This window comes from Vigna angularis, chromosome 2 (assembly GCF_016808095.1).
Source record: "Vigna angularis cultivar LongXiaoDou No.4 chromosome 2, ASM1680809v1, whole genome shotgun sequence".
In the NCBI taxonomy this organism is placed as follows: domain Eukaryota; kingdom Viridiplantae; phylum Streptophyta; class Magnoliopsida; order Fabales; family Fabaceae; genus Vigna; species Vigna angularis.
Window position 1 is genome coordinate 52,607,787 of NC_068971.1, and position 17,433 is coordinate 52,625,219.

The 17,433-nt window shown below is 35.5% G+C and overlaps 4 protein-coding genes and 1 pseudogene across 4 annotated transcripts; 4 read left to right on the plus strand and 1 right to left on the minus strand.

Annotated features, from left to right (window-relative positions):
- The first annotated feature begins 3,681 nt into the window (after nucleotides 1-3,681).
- LOC108318989 (heat stress transcription factor A-5) lies at nucleotides 3,682-5,647 on the plus strand. The gene is made up of 2 exons (XM_017549985.2): nucleotides 3,682-4,108; nucleotides 4,313-5,647. Exons 1-2 carry the CDS (start codon nucleotides 3,869-3,871, stop codon nucleotides 5,450-5,452), a joined length of 1,380 nt encoding a protein of 459 aa, XP_017405474.1. The 5' UTR covers nucleotides 3,682-3,868; the 3' UTR covers nucleotides 5,453-5,647.
- Nucleotides 5,648-7,154: 1,507 nt separating this feature from the next.
- LOC108318994 (protein RALF-like 24) lies at nucleotides 7,155-7,882 on the plus strand. Its single transcript, XM_017549989.2, has one exon. The coding sequence runs from the start codon at nucleotides 7,318-7,320 to the stop codon at nucleotides 7,702-7,704; it is 387 nt and encodes a 128-aa protein (XP_017405478.1). The 5' UTR covers nucleotides 7,155-7,317; the 3' UTR covers nucleotides 7,705-7,882.
- Nucleotides 7,883-10,952: 3,070 nt separating this feature from the next.
- Nucleotides 10,953-11,653, minus strand: LOC108318974 (adenosylhomocysteinase-like; annotated as a pseudogene).
- Nucleotides 11,654-12,189: 536 nt separating this feature from the next.
- On the plus strand, nucleotides 12,190-14,320 carry LOC108319054 (serine hydroxymethyltransferase 4). The gene is made up of 4 exons (XM_017550068.2): nucleotides 12,190-12,950; nucleotides 13,038-13,428; nucleotides 13,511-13,612; nucleotides 13,873-14,320. The coding sequence occupies exons 1-4, from the start codon at nucleotides 12,273-12,275 to the stop codon at nucleotides 14,115-14,117; spliced, it is 1,416 nt and encodes a 471-aa protein (XP_017405557.1). The 5' UTR covers nucleotides 12,190-12,272; the 3' UTR covers nucleotides 14,118-14,320.
- Nucleotides 14,321-15,146: 826 nt separating this feature from the next.
- LOC108318999 (pentatricopeptide repeat-containing protein At1g09220, mitochondrial) lies at nucleotides 15,147-17,019 on the plus strand. Its single transcript, XM_017549995.2, is given in 1 exon segment — nucleotides 15,147-17,019. A coding segment is annotated over 1 exon segment (1,557 nt). The 5' UTR covers nucleotides 15,147-15,242; the 3' UTR covers nucleotides 16,800-17,019.
- Nucleotides 17,020-17,433: the final 414 nt, after the last annotated feature.

Here is a 17,433-nt window from a genome sequence, read left to right on the forward strand (position 1 = left end):
GATAGATATACAAAAAACAGAGTTGTTGGTGTTAAGTTAGCGATCACAGGAAGATGTTTGTGAGGTGAAAATTGGACAGAGGATGCTAACTTTTATAAATAAATAAGGAAAAATGTAATTCTCATTGTAATCAGAAATCAGAAATAATAATCCCACTAATCACTAAACTAAATAATATCATCCCTCCAAAACCATATTTATCATCCTTCACCTTTCCAGATTATGGGCAATAATTGCGTTTGCATTTCAATTACTTTCCAAAACATGGTGTGATTCCAAGTTACCATAAAAAAACTCACCACATGCAATAACATTTTATTTGAAACAAAATTCGTCATTTATTTTTACCATATGTGTAATTTACTGAACTAATGCATGATATATGAATTTAGAAAATGTAGTACTAAATAGAATTATCAGTTGGGTATTGCAAACGATATAAATGGAAATTAATGCATGAAAACTAAATATCAACTTCACAGAAATAAAAAAAAAAAAGTCATTATTGTTCAACAGACAACCTAAAAGTAAAATATATTTTTATATAAATCTTCCATTTTTTTTCCACTTCTGTATCTTCTCAAGCAGATCCAAACATTATACATATAATATACTTTCAGCGTTGTTCATCAAATAAAACTAAATTTAATTTGTTGTTTTCTTTACTTTAACCAAAAAAATGTAAAAGTAAACATTTATATTCCGAATCTTCCATTTACAAATTGTATATATATCTTCTCAAATAAATAAAACAATATTTTCAGATATTCTAAATAACTTATTATCATATAAATTAGTCAACACACATTCATTCTCTTCCCTCTCTCTCTCTCCATCTAAATAATAATTTCATTTATACCATTTATAATTTGGTAATATTGCGATCCACCATTAGTACAATTTCTAGAAAAACATATTTGTGACAACAGAATTTTGTTATTATTTTATACTAGTCATATCATATAGCATCTGTATTAATATTTTTATTATCATTTATTTTTGTAACAAAAACAATTAGTTCACTTTGAATAATATTAACCAAATTTTATATGTTAAATAATAAAAAAAAGTCAAAATTAAATTAGAATTAATTCATTCAGACGTATAATTTATAAGAGAATATGGTTCAGTAGTAAATAGTTTGCTCTAACCATGTATAAATTAACATGACACTATTATTACATATTCCAATTTTAATGATTGATGTATTTTTCATCTAATAGAACATGTTTCAATGCAATAATATATAATGCAATTAATATAAAAAGAGAAAGGCATACATATATATATATATATATGTGTGTGTGTGTGTGTTTAAATATGTTTTTTATCATATAAATTATTGAATTTTATTTTTTTCCTTAGTAATTCTTTTTAACCTTTTCGTTTTTTGAAATAAATTCTGGTGCTAAAAAATACTTTAAATAACGTCATTGACATGAACAGCACCACAAATTTATTTCACTTAAAAAGATCTTAAATTAAAATTGGGTATGTGTCAAATATACACGAATTGGTGGTAGATTCAAATAAGAAAACCACAACAATATGTATCAAACAACCTCAATAACACAAATTCATAAATCTGATCCATATTTAATTTTTTTAATGATATAAATCAAAATCCCACATTATTTTAATTGAGTGATCATATATATTGTATATATTAATCAACATTATTTATTTTATTTATCTTGTTTATAACGAAACATATTTTTTTTAATACAAATAATAAATAAACTTTTTCATTTAATTATATTTTATAATATAAAAATATATATTAAATTTTTAAATATAGTTTTTAGTTTTTTTTGTCATTAATGAATTTTGTATGTATAATTCGATTTTTGTCATTTATGAGCAGTGTTAAGTGAAGTATATTTCTTAAGTGACACTTGGCCTGAATGTACACCTGATTTTTTTTTTCTTTTATTTTAGCCCTCAATAACATTTTTACAATTTGTTGTCGTCTTCAATTAAATTTTACAGTATATTTCTATTCTCTAAGGCTTTGTTCACTTGAATGTATTTGAAGAAGAGTCATTAAGTGAATTTGAGAGGATTTAAAAATAATTTTTTTTTTGTTTATTTGAGTGAATTTGGAGGTAAGCGAGAGTAGATTTGAAAGTAAATTTTTTTAATTTGTCACATCAATTAAATCCTACACTAATTCTCACAAATGTTGCTTCCAAATTCACTCTCATTTACCTATAAATTCACTCAAATAAATAACAACCAAATTTATCTTCAAATCCACTCAATCACTGTCTCCCAAATCCATTATCTTCAAATCATTCTCAAATCCCTTCTGAAATAGATCACACATATTTTTTTAAAATTTTGTCTTGTTTAACTGTATGAAAATCAACAAATACAAAGTTTTTTTTTGGGATTTTTTCATTTCCTTTAGGTTTCATCATCAAATAGAAAATATTTTAAAAAGATAATAGCATAATATACTTAAAAAATTCCTTCAAGTAAAATGAAGAACCGTACTTCTTAGTTTAATGAGTGAATCATAATAAATTCTTCATGCAATCTTTTTATATCTTAATTCTTACATGTTTACGTTATGATCTCTTTTTTCCTGTATATTTTTTTATTTCATAATTTAAACTTGTAAACATCATAATTAACTTATTTAAAACTATAGAAGAAGGAAAAACTCAATTCAAATGAGCAATATTAAGGGTATTTGTCAGATAAAAGATGAGATTGTGAATAACAAAAAAGGAGGCTGTAAAAAGTAACAACGCGCAAAATTAAGTACATCTCTTAAAAGAGATTGAGTGATTGTTGGAAATTTTATTACATGATTTAAAATCTCCATATATGTCCATAATTCTGATTAATTTTGCAATAAAATGCAATTGATTTTTTTTAAGTAGTTAGTTAACAAAATCTAATACGTAAAATGACGAAATTCACGAAGAACAAAAAATAAATAATGATTTGGTTGAATATATTCAGACCTGAAAATAGTTTTCTAAAAAAGTTTAATAAGAAGGATTGGCTTGGTCATTTTACTTTTGTAATTTTTAAAATAAATAAATACTCTCGTATTAGCTGAAATCCAAAATCTTACTCTCATTTTGGTTATTTAAAAAACTGAAAAAAGAAATATTTACCAAAATCAGAAACCTAATTTTAAATAATATTTTTTTATGAAAATCTTGATTATCAAAGTATTAGATTAGGAAGTTCACTTATGAATTATGAGTCCAATATAAAGGATTATCCAAAACTTTAAAATTATGAATTAATGAGTCTTTTTTATTTATTATGTTTTACTCACATTTGGATTGACTCAACACTAATACACTAATGAAGAAACACAAAAAGTTTAGTTTGGAGAGGTTCAAAAAGAAATAATTAAGAAAGATAAAATAAAGGTATTTAATTAAAATGGTGAAAGTAGAAAGAAAAAAGGAAGTTGGATTTAGACCGGTGGTCATCGTTGATTTAGAGTGAAATGAATGTGTTAGGTTTGGAAGGTAGAAGCGTGTCTGTTCTGGGTGATGCAGGATAGTCAAAGTCAAACGTTGGAGAAAAACATTTTCATCACCTTAATCAATATGCATTTATCTTTCACACAGCGACTTAAGTAAAAGGATTAGATAATAATATATGATTAAATAGACAACAGTAAGAGGTGTTGCATGGTAAAGAAAATGGTAAGTCGGTGAATTGGTGTTTACGGAAGCATCGATCCGGTAGGGGTTCGTTAACAGAGACAAAGTAAAAGTCAACTGTACTTACGTAAGATCAAATAGGAATAGGAATAGGAATAGGAATAAGAAGTTGCGTGTTTTTGTGTTTTGTTTTGTGTTGTGTTGGGTTGGGTTGTATCTATCATCAGAAGAAGAAAATGGAGGGAACAGGGTCAGGATCAGGTTCGTCAGGTCCGGCAGCTCCGGCAGGTCCAGCACCGTTCCTACTGAAGACATACGAGATGGTGGATGATTCATCGACGGAGGAAATAGTATCGTGGAGTTCCAACAACAACACCTTCATCGTTTGGAACCCTGCTGAATTTTCTCGCCTTCTTCTTCCCACTTTTTTCAAACACAACAACTTCTCCAGCTTCATCCGTCAGCTTAACACCTATGTATCTATCTCTCTCTCTCTCTCTGCATGCATCATGCCATTCTCTTTTTCTGCTTATATCATGGCAGAGTTATTCATTCGTGTCATTACATATATATATTATACTCTGCCTCTGAATTCAAAATTGTTTAAAATGAAACAACGATTGATTTCTTTTGCGTACTATTGAGCTCTGCCAAATTTCCCTACGCACCTCTATTGTCAGGGATTTAGAAAAGTACACCCTGAGCGATGGGAGTTTGCTAATGAAGATTTTGTGAAAGATCAAAAGCATCTTCTAAAGAATATTCACCGCAGGAAACCTATCCACAGTCACTCACTCACACAACCCCTCGTGGATTCGGAAAGGTCCGCATTTGAGGAACAGATAGAGAAACTTTCACGCGACAAGGCCACCATTCAATCCAATATTTTCCGCTTCAAACAACACCACTCCGCTGCCAAGACTTATCTTCAAGATCTGCTTCTGCGATTGGATGGCATGGAGGAGAGGCAGCAAAATTTGCTCACCTTCTTTCAAAACGCTCTTCACAATCCTACTCTTCTTCAACAGATCACTCGCAAAATCGAGTCCATGGATTTGCTGGCTTATAACAAGAAAAGGCGATTACCTCGTCGGCTTGATGATCGTGACCACGTTGCTGGAAACACCTTTGTTGAATGTTTTGGAACGGAATTTGGAAATGTTTCTCATCAAGAATTCTCCGATAAACTCACACTGGAACTGTCACCTGCTGTTTCAGAAATGAACTTGGTGGTGTCGTGTAGTACACAGAGTTCAAATGAAGATGGAGAAAGCCCACATAATATGATGCTACCTGAGATAGCAGAGATTGCACAGACCGGAGAGTCTCTTAATTTTGAGATGCATTCCTGTTTATCACGAACCGCCACAGCTACCGAGAGCCCCAAATTGGACTCAAATAATGAAGATGGTGACAGTTATATATCCTGTCTTTTGAATCTATCTCTGGCATCTTCTCCACTACAAGCCAAGAGAAACACATTCCCAGATAGATCCCCATCCCTAATAGACTGTCCAGAATTTGGCAAATTGGATGGATCAAAGTTTTGTGCCGATGATATTAAAGAATATGACGCTGGAGCCTCTTCAAGCAGAAGTCTAAACGAGGTCAGTAATTTAGCCGAGGCTACCCCAACTGCTCCAGTTAGAGTAAATGATGTGTTCTGGGAACAGTTCCTTACTGAAAGACCAGGTTGTTCTGACACCGAAGGCTCAATGTCCACCCACAAAGTAAATGCTTATGTTGCTGATCAAGATGAAGGGCGATCCGTTCATGGAATCTCTGGAAATGTTATGGACATGGATCAGCTCACACTCTGACCATATTGTACTGGATCCTTAATACTAGTTTTGATATTGGTATGTGAGTTTTGCATGATAGATTAAACATACTATTTGAAACTTGACATCGATTTTTATGCCTATTTTGTGTAAAATATGGATAATCTGCACTTCTCTTGGACACATTATCACTGATGTATACGAGGTACTAGCTTGTTACGTGACAGTTTTTGTAGACATTAATGTTCAGAATGTTTTTATTTAACAGAGTCAGAAAACATTGTGAATAATTGCGTGGTATTTCTTTGTCGGATGGGTAGTAAAAGTTTGAATTGGAAATGCATTGTTTTCGGTTCTGCGTTTTGATTGCCACTTCTGTACTGCATTTCTTTCCATTTTTATGTTTAGACGACATAAGTTAAATCATATCATTCTATTCCCGTAATATGATGGAAAGTTGGGGTGACATCAGCAACAAATAAAACTCTTGATTTCTGAGCCGTGTTAGTGCTGTATAAAATGAACAAGATGCTATTTTTAATTCAGTCGTACTCGTTGTTACTTGATCGAGACTGTTGAACACGATAACGAGAATGTCTGATGTCGTTACATATTTGAAGAGGCAGAAAAGCACAATAATTTGTTACTTTCTTCGAGCCACATACATATGTCTTACATTTCTGTTTTACTAAGATGTAGGACTTCTTGCACTGTAAACTTCATTTTCCACGGTAATTCAATCATTGTTTTATAGGTACTACTTTTTGTTTTCCAAATTTACAAATAAACACACCTTAATTTACTTTTATTGTCCGAAATGCATAAGTTTATCTTTATCAAAGTTAACTACCTTATTACAAATGCTCTCTGCCTGGCCAGTTTGCTTGCTTCATTTTTATTTCCTATCGATTGGAAAAGGTTTATTCACACATAACAAAATGGTCTATCAGTACACTTTTCTGGTTAACATATTTTAACTCAAAGGGTTTATTCTTAATTGTTTCAGTTTAACTTTAGTTTTCCGTATCCTTTCTCCATTCTTGCTTTTCTTTTTTGTTTCAGCATTCTCGGTAGCCTTTTTGGACTGTTAAAACTGTCATTTTATTGTCTTTGTGAATCACTCTGTGATCAATAATTCAGTCAGATTAGATTTGTAGTTTCAGAGAAGTAATGTTTTGAGAATTTATTTTTTATATAATTAATCGACGGATTTTTTCTATAAAAATATATGAACTACAATAGTAATAGTATTTGAATTTGTCAATTACGTTTTGAAAAGTGATTAGTTATGCGATTGTTAATGTATTTTATTTTCTGGGGGATGGTTTTTGAGTCGTAAAAGGATTCTTCTTTGGTGTGTATGCAATTTTTTATTAAAAGAATTTAACATCCAGAAGGAAATTGACTCTTTGACTGTGATATGAAAGATACCTACAATGCGCATACAAAAAAAGAACTTGTGTATTTCTACTGTGTTCCTAATACACCACGAGAAGAAATTCAAATATATTTGAGGAAAACACTATTTATGGGGAAAGTGAAAAACAAGTAAGACAAATAAGAGGTAATTAAGGGAGAAAGATTGAGTGATGAATTGAATAATGAAGCATTGATGTTATGTGATGAGAGGATGATGAAACTAAACCTAACCAATCTGAAAAAATGAATAAAATTAGTGAGTGTGTACTAATTCTGGAATGTAATCATTTATCTCATTCTGCGTTGCTGACAGTAATGATGGCACTAATATGGTTGACTAGTTGTAACACAACATCTGCTTATGCTATGCTATGCTATGCTACTGTGCTGCGCCACTCCTACACCTACTGCCCCATTTATAACCCTCCAGCAATCACGCATCTCACTTTCACTGACTCAAAAACAAAAGATCTCAAAACACAAGCATGTCCCAACCCAGATTCCTCTCCATTGTCTCCCTCTGTCTCACCCTTCTTCTGCTCCACGCCCATCTTCCAATCTGCAACGGCCTATCGTTTGTGGACCTCAATTTGTTGAAACAAAATGAAATGGCTGTGATGACCAAAAGGGTTTGCACCAAAACCATTGGAGAGTGTCTGAGTTTGACCGACCCAGACATGGATTCGGAGACCAACAGAAGAGTTCTGGAAATGCAGAGAAAGTACATTAGCTATGAGACACTCAAGAAAGACATGGTTCCCTGTGACAGGGCTGGAGCTTCTTACTACAATTGTCATGCAATACCAGCCCATCCTTATAATAGAGGCTGTGAGGTAATTACTGCATGTAGAGGTCACGACATCAAGACTTGATAGGTTAGAACTCACAATGAAATGGGGGAAACTCTTCTCTGTTCTCTTTTCCCCTTTCTTTCCCCCCATTAGCTTTCCTTTGTAGTTAAGATCACCCCCTTTAAATGCTTTCTGTTTTACTTTTGAACATTTATATGACCGGCGTGTCTATGAAAGTATCGATTTTTCTTTCCCAGAAGATGCTTATTTGTTACAGATACGATTAGAAGTTGTGGTTATTGTTTTAATTTGGTGATATCATTTTGTTGGAAGCAGGGTCTGGAAAAATTAAACGATATCCTTTTTAGCAAAACAGAAAAAAAAAAATTATCCATACAACAATTTAGCATGGGGATTAGTTGCAGCGTTTAACTTTTTCCTTGAGATTAATTTGGTCTTCCATTGTTGGGTTGGGATAGAAAATGCTAAGAGGGATAATTATTTTCCCAGAAGCTAGGTTTTTCTTGAAGTTCTGTTGTCAGCAAATGTCAAGTTTTAGAGTGGAATTGGAAAAATCAATCGCATGAGGCGATGGAAAGAATACTTTTATTTGATTTAATAGGAGATAATGAAACAAACCAACCTTCTAGTGTAGAAGATAGCTCCTAATATAAACCAGATGTTGATTGCAGGGGAAAAGAAGTTGATTTCTTCATGTGGGTCGACAAAATAACATCTAAAAAAATGAATTGCAAAACCACCTCATTTAAAACAATCCCTTATTGCCTGTTTCCATTTTGCCCTGATCTAATTTTAGACTATTGAGTACTACTGTGGGATCTTGAATCTATACAGCCGCAGGTTTTTCAATTCTACTTTTCTTTACTCTCTTGAATGTTACCGGAGCAAGATTTTGTGGATCAAACGCAAGCTATCATGTCTTATTGTTTAAAACAGGACTATGCTAATCTTGGTCACCTAAGTAGCCTTTGCAGTTTGAATAGTTAACCAAGTTATGTAACTTAATTTTGAAGCTTAACCCAGATAGGAACTTAAATCCGAAGTAAAAAGCACAATCAATCCATCATTAAAGTCGAGGTGTCTGATAGGAAAGTCTGTAGTTCCATACTCTTTGTGACCTGCGAGTTTTAATTATATAACGTGACTTAAGAAATGTTTAGTAGACAGCATCTAGCATCATCTCTTCTGCAGTGCTTGTATCTGGGGCTAATGTTGGCGTAGTAACCAGAGAACAGGAGAGTGAAAAGTTGGAGGAAACATTTTTAAGAATCAATTAACAAATAGACCAAGATAAAGTATGACAAAAAACATTTTTTTTCCAAAATTTAGTCATCAAAGCTGTCTGTCACTGGCTTTTGCCAATTAGCACCAGACTTGACAGGCAGTTGCATCTAATACTGCTTTTGAGGTTTCTGATAAGGTAAGAAAAGATGTTACTTGCCATCCTTTTTCTGAACTAGTGGCTTTCGGATCTTTTGTTACTGTTGTTGTAGGTTGACTGTTCAGAAAATTAAAAACCATTTCTTACGCATATATGTTAGGTGATCAATGTTTTTCTACTTCTATGTTACCTTAATAGGAATTATTTTCCTTGGGTACAAAGGCACTCTGATTTCCCATTCCTCCTTTAGCTTATTTAACCACATCAATTCATTGTTGCAGAGTGTTATGTAACAGAGTACCATCCCTTCCGAAAATAGAAGGATCAATTCCTTCATTCGACTTTATAGCAATTACATCCAACTGGCTCGTACAATTTCTTTCTCCACGTCATAAAGTTGGATGATATTGCTTGTGATTATTGTCAGAATATGAAAGATGTATACTTGTCAAAATAAGCTTCTATGGCATTATATTATCTAGTTTTTGCCTGGATATGGTAAATAATAATGTGTTAGTCGTTGTTGGTTGTTTTAAATGGTAACATCTCTGTAAAGTAGCTTACACGGCGGTCATATTTTTCAATGCATGGTAGTAAAAATTTGCCTAAAATGATAGAATCTGGACAGAAGTTGGAAAGATGTTGAGCAGGTTCTAAACATTATTCACAAACAATTAAATATTGTTGTGCTATGTCTGGTCACTTGTGGGATTTTCATGGGACCCTTGTCCAACTGTATTTGTAAGAACCGAAGATGATCCATGTGGCGTTGTTAGAATAGTGTGAATGTGAAATGTAGAAAAGCTAAAAGGCTTAGTTTGAAAACTTTGACTTGGCTCATTAGATTTGAAATGAATGTTAGAATCTGTAAACGTGAATCTTGGTTTTGTTAGGTGGAAACCATTTTGAAGCTTCTAAACGCAGTTATGATGATGGCTTGATCATTGCTGCTATTGGTATTGGGTGGGCGCAATCATGCTGTGCAATGTGCATGAGTGAGTGCGTCTGCTGGATCCAATTTTAAGCATCCCAACTCTACCCACTTTCTCCATTATTTTTCTTTACAAAATAATAGACCTATTAGCATTGGTGAGGTTAGGATTAACAGGTTCTTAAAAAAAAATCAATTTTAAATTGAATAAATATTTTTATTAGGCATATATAAAATCCAACATAAAATATCTGCATAAACATCCTGATAGTAGAGTGGAGCTACAATGAGTCGATCAAAGTTTTTTTTTTGAAACATTTGATTTTAATTTGAATTCGCACCATCATATATTTATTAAGTTTTTCAAGAATTTTTTTATAGTTTTTAATATGAATATATCACATATTTTACTACTTTTAAAACAAACGTATGTGTTGATTTTGATCCATTTCTCAATCTTATTCAGCTTATTCTTAACAATATGCCACCGGAACTCTTCATCTGCAAACTATTTCAGACTCTCCACTCCAGGACTTTCAACTTCAAACCATTTTTTTAGCTCATTTCCAACCACAATATCTTAAAATAAGAGAATGAAACAACACTTGATGTCCTCTTACTATATCAATGCAATATATAATAAGAAGCTTCTTATTTTACATGATATTAATCAATCTTTGAGTTCAACTGATAACATAAATTTCAGTGACGTGATGTTCTGGAGAAAATTATATCAGCAGGTTAGTTGAAGCGTTTGAAATAAAACACGAGGACATCATAGAATTATAAAATTGGATGTAGACAGACACTTTAATTTGTGTGCTGAACGGGATTGGTGTACTTGGTTAGAGCTAACAGGGAGTTTCAGTTTCAGTTTCAGCGACCACATGAAAACGATTTAGAAAACATAACTTGTGAGAGACGGTTTGGAAGGAGACGTCAAATAACAAGATTTTTTTTTTCTGAATTTTTGCATATTCTGTTTCGAATATGAAGGATGGACTAGAATAAATATGATAGCTGCTAAGTCATAACACACACAGCCGCAGCAGACCCATTTGGTCGTATTGTGATCCTAGGAAAAGAAAAATACAAAGATTCTAGCAGAAATTTGAAAAAGGATGTTTGTCTTGATTGTCCCTCTGATCAGTAGCTGTAATGAGCAGGCTTGTATGGACCCTCAACAGGGACACTGATGTAATCAGTCTGATCTTTGGTGAGCTTGGTGAGCTTATCTCCTAGCTGGCCAAGGTGGAGGGCAGCAACTTTCTCATCAAGCTGTTTGGACAAAACATAAACCTTCGTTTTCGTACTTGCCAGTACCCTTCTCCTTCCACAGCTCAAGCTGAGCGATGACCTGATTGGTGAAGGAGCAGGGGTGGCCCGTCGCACACCCCAAGTTCATCAGACGACCCTCAGCCAACACAATGATGCGTGTCCCGGTCTCAGGGAAAACCCATCTGTCGGTTTGAGGCTTAATACTGATGCGCTTCACACCAGGGTAGTTCTCAAGTGCCCAATGTTGCACACGATCGCGTTGTTCTTCATTTTTTCTTCATGTCGGCTTCAGAGACAACATCCTCCAGGGTGAGAACCTGAAGACCCTCCATCATACCTTCCAGCAGAGCAACGCCATTATCGATTAACGATGTTCTTCCTCTTGTTCTTGGATCGATGTTCTTTAAATACCCTCCTTTTCACCAAGCCCATTCCTTTCCTTCCGGATCAATCCCTCACTCTCACATTCCCAATTTAACTAGGAATCATTTCATTTTATTCATTTTCATATTAATCCTATACATTTTAAACAATTTAATATTTATCGTCGCTTAGTAATTTTCAATTTTATTATTCAAATAAAATATAAAGTAATTTTGAATTCCAAGTGATAACGCGGTCTGGGAGTAAATGTGAAGGAAACAGTGCAGCTAGAAGCGCGAATGAGCGTGGGGTTGGTAAAAGAAGGAAATGACCATGCCACCCTCACCAACTCTCTTTGGACAATCTCACAGCAAGTTAAGCCACCAACTACACTAGAATCCATGGGAGATCAGAGAAATAATTTTCAGTAGTGATGCATAAACTTCCAAATTCCAGTAAAATTGAAAGCTTTCCTTGTATTCAAAGAAAATTGAAGCTTGTGGGGCTCACATAGATGGTGTGACAAAAAGAAAGGGTGTGAGGGGTAGAATGGTAAATGAAGATATGAGGAGTGGCTTTATTTAAAGGGAGACGGGATGAGATGAGAGTGTACACTTCTGCACTTCTTGCTATCTTGGTTCTTCGTTTCGGTGTCTTGAGAAGCATAGCCAAAGGATGGAAGCAGTGAGTGCCTGGGGTAACACGCCGTTGGCGACGGTGGATCCAGAAATCCACGATCTCATTGAGAAGGAGAAGCGTCGCCAGTGTCGGGGAATAGAGCTTATAGCGTCGGAGAACTTCACTTCCTTCGCTGTCATAGAGGCGCTGGGGAGTGCCCTTACCAACAAGTACTCCGAGGGTATGCCTGGCAACCGCTACTACGGTGGCAACGAGTTCATCGATCAGATTGAGAACCTGTGCCGTTCTCGCGCCCTCGAGGCCTTCCATCTCGATCCCTCCCGATGGGGCGTCAACGTCCAACCCTACTCCGGTTCTCCGGCCAACTTTGCCGCCTACACTGCCGTGCTCCAGCCCCACGACCGCATCATGGGTTTGGATCTCCCCTCCGGCGGCCACCTCACCCACGGCTACTACACCTCCGGTGGGAAGAAGATCTCTGCCACCTCCATTTACTTTGAGAGTTTGCCTTACAAGGTGAATTCCACCACCGGATTCATCGACTACGATAGGTTGGAGGAGAAAGCCTTGGATTTCCGGCCCAAGCTGATCATCTGTGGTGGCAGTGCCTACCCCAGGGACTGGGACTATGCCAGGTTCAGACAGGTAGCCGACAAGTGCGGTGCTCTCTTGCTTTGTGACATGGCTCACATCAGTGGTCTTGTTGCTGCTCAGGTAAACACTATATCAGATCTGTGTTTTTCTTCAAATGTTTTCCAGAAATCCGTTTTGGGTTGGTTTGTGAAATGAATGATGATGCAGGAAGCTAACAATCCATTCGAGTACTGTGACATTGTGACCACGACGACCCACAAGAGCTTGAGGGGTCCTAGGGCCGGTATGATCTTCTACCGGAAGGGACCTAAACCGCCGAAGAAAGGGCAAGCCGAGAATGCAGTGTACGATTTTGAAGACAAAATAAACTTTGCGGTGTTCCCTTCCCTCCAGGGTGGTCCTCACAATCACCAGATTGGGGCACTTGCGGTTGCATTGAAACAGGCTGTGAGCCCAGGATTCAAGGCATACGCGAAGCAGGTTAAGGCAAATGCAGTTGCACTTGGTAATTATTTGCTGAGCAAGGGATACAGTCTTGTCACCGGAGGAACTGAGAACCACCTTGTCTTGTGGGATCTCCGTCCTCTTGGCCTAACTGGTAAGCTTCTACTCATACTAAATACATTAACCATAACACCTCACTTCAGTTTCTTGATGCATTTCCCACACACTTCTCCCAGGCAACAAGGTAGAGAAACTTTGTGACCTCTGCAACATTACTGTCAATAAAAATGCTGTCTTTGGTGATAGCAGCGCATTGGCTCCTGGAGGAGTACGAATTGGTAACACCTTCTCTTCCAAACTTTTGAATCTAATGCGTTTAGAGTGTAAGGCGAACTAGATTCATAGAATAGAGACTTCGTGCATGCCTTTTATACTGAAGCCAAAATTGAAATCCCTGTTTATGTAATGTTACTGCCAAACCAATTATCATTGTTATTTATATAATGTGATCTGAGTCATTCTGTGTGTTCTTATGACAGATTAGCAGAATTCATAATTTTGCATGAGTACTTGACAGGAGTTTGTGATCTGTTTACAGGTGCCCCAGCCATGACTTCTAGGGGGTTGGTTGAGAAGGACTTTGAACAGATCGGAGAGTTCCTTCACCGTGCAGTGGTTCTAACGCTGGAGATCCAGAAGGAGTATGGCAAGCTTTTGAAGGATTTCAACAAGGGCCTGGTGAACAATAAGGCTATCGAAGATCTCAAAGTTGATGTTGAGAAATTTTCAGCCTCCTTCGATATGCCTGGTTTCCTAGTATCTGAGTTGAAGTACAAGGACTAGCTAGCTTCAAAATGCATCTCTTCATCATAAATCTTTTCTTTTCGGTGTCATGTACACAGCTTGTTGGTTTTTAAGTTCATTCCTCTGTTTCTGTTTTTATTATATCTATACCTTATCATTGTCATTCCTGCAGCTGCAGCAGCAGCATGAGAATCATTCTGGCAAATTCATGTTTTGGAAAATAAATTCTATTTTGGGACTCACATTTGCCATCTATTCTTTTTAACAGAAGTAGGTTCTTTCACATATTACTTCTGACAATACTCCACAAACAATCTTCCACCATTTTAATAAACATGTTTCCATTTAAAATATGGAATAAGATATCGTAAACATTATTGATTAATAGCAAAATATCGTAAACATAATGTAGAATCAACAAATTTATGTTTATATTTTTAGAAAAGAAAAACTTAAAAAGAAATGTTATTTTGAAATATGAAGTAATATTTTACCTTTTCAAAAACATTATGGCAATATTATCCCTAAAACCTACTTCAACCATTTCTAATATATTTTTTAAAACAAATCAAATTTACGGTGGACCATCATGAAAAAAAAAAAAATTTAAGTAACAAAATGTGCAACAACGTGTATATATGGTGTCCTAAAATAAATACACATGTCGGCATTCATTATTCTTTTTGTCGGTGCTATAATTTTGTTTTAGGAATTCTTATATGATTAAAAATTAATGATGTGATTATTTTTGAGAAAGTGTTTCTTAATAAAATGATTATTTATTATATTTTTATTATTTTGGGTAAACTGATCACTTAAATTAAATTACTTTCCAGAAATCATTTTTTAACAAACACCGTATTGATTATATTTTTAATCTTCTAGTAACAATTCTTGGTTATGTTGTTATATGATCTTGATGACAAATTGCTTGGATCCATTATGGAGTACGTGCATCTTGGGTTGAATTTCAAAATAGTTTATTGATTTAGCGATTCTCACCATCTTCCAGTATCATGTGATTTGTTGTCTGTGAATTAAAAAAAAATCATATTTAACTTCGAAAAATTAAATAAAGAGAAGTAAAAAAAAAAGCTACAATATTTAAAATGATTTTATTTAACAATAGAAATTACACGTATTTTAGCCTTGGTTTTGTGGAACATGGTTTTATGGAGCATGGTTGGTAAAATGTCACTCTTGAAACCAAAGCACCCTTTCTCCCTTACAGGTTTTGTAACAGCGGCAGCCATATCCAGCACCACCATTTCTCACCGTTTTCGGTGTCTTGAAATCGCAGCTCCTTCATTCTCTCCCAAACCTAAACATCCACAACACTTGCTCTCTCTTCTTCTCAAACATCCTTCTCAACCCCAAATTCTGCAACTAGTTCACTGTTACATTATCACTTCTGGCCTCTTTCACTACCCTTTTCACCACACCTCCTCTTGTTTACTCCTCTTGAACAACGTCATCCGCTGTTACTCCCGTGGCCGGCCCTTCACCCCACTTAGCTCTTCACTTCTTTAGGTACACCCAACACTCTCTCACTTTCTTCAATACCCTTCCCTTGACACCTTTTCTTTTGCCTTTCTTTCCCACGCTTCTGCCAATCCAAACTGCACCCGCTTTGGGACTCAACTTCACGCCCTCGTTTTCAAGGTTGGGTTTCAGTTTCATATGTATGTGCAAACTGGGCTGTTGCAAATGTACTCAAGTTGGGGTCTTTTAGTTGAAGCCGCACAAGTGTTCTATCAAATGCCACGAAGAAGCTTAGTGACTTGGAATGTTTTTATCACTGGTTTGATTAGATGGGGTGAGGTTGAACTTGCACTTTCTGTGTTTAATCAGATGCCTTCTCGGAGTGTAGTTTCATGGACCCTTGTTATTGATGGATACACACGCAGGAATCAGCCCGTGAAAGCTTTAACTTTATTCAGGGAAATGATCCAAGTTGATGGTATAGAACCTACTCAAGTTACTCTTTTGACCGTTTTTCCTGGTATTGCAAACATTGGGTGTATTGAGATATGTCAATCAGCTCATGGATATGCAGAGAAGAGAGGGTTCAATTCCTCTGACATACGCATTACCAATGCATTAATTGATTTGTATGCAAAGTGTGGATGTATAGCAAGTGTGAATAGATTCTTGCAGGAATTACCTGATCAGAGGAAGAATTTGGTATCGTGGACTTCAGCTATCTCTGGTTTTGCAATGAATGGGATGGGGAGGGAAGCCCTAGAGACTTTTGAAAACATGGAGAAGGCTGGGGTTAGTCCGAACCGTGTGACATTCCTTAGTGTTTTGAGTGCCTGTAGTCATGGAGGATTGGTTCAAGAAGGCCTTGATTTTTTTGTTAAAATGGTAAAGGATTGTAAACTTGTGCCAGATATCAAGCACTACGGTTGTATGATAGATATGCTGGGGAGGGCTGCCAGGTTAGAAGAAGCTGAAAAGGTTGCTTCACAGGTACCTCATGAGGTTGCCAATGCTGTAATGTGGAGAACTTTGCTGGGTGCTTGTAGTGTTCATAATAATGTTGAAATTGGTCAGAGGGTGACCAGGAAAGTACTAGAGATGGAGAGAGGACACGGTGGGGATTATGTTCTTATGTCCAATATTCTTGTTGGTGTCGGGAGATTTAAGGACCCTCAAAGGTTGAGAGATATGATAGATAAAAGAATTGCATTTAAACTTCCTGGCTATAGTATAGTCTAAATGATACAATAGATGACTTTTGTTCTGCCTTTCTAGCTTGGGACTAGGAGGTAATTCAACTTGTGAGCATGGTAGAAGAACCATGTCCATAGACAGGTCCATTTATCTCTAGGCAAGAGGCATATTGGCAATTTGACATGCCATTGCCGTTTGCTTCAGACATTCTATATTGGTTCGAGGCATCAAAATTGTGGTAAAACCTGCTGCATATTACTTCATACGTCAACAAATATTTCATCTAGCTGTATTATTTGAAAAGCTTGAAAACAATTAATATTGCCGATTTATGGTGTATTGTCTGAGGATAAAAAATTGGAAATAATGCACCCATCCTGGAAATTGACGATTGCAAAGGACATTCAATCATACAGGTTAAGCATTGATTTCAGTACTTCTTTCCAGTCATCTGTACAAGGAAGCCAAATATGTGTTTCATTGGATCCGTAATTTGGCATACGATCAAACTATTTTCAGCAACTAGTTTGCTAAATAAGCCTTGTTAAAGAAGGACAAAATTTCGTTTTTCGATTTGAGAGATCTAGTATAAGATAAAGGCCACGTAAACAATTTCTAAACCAATATAATAATATGTGGGTTTACGTACCTACCAAATACTGGTCTTTTCCAGCTACTC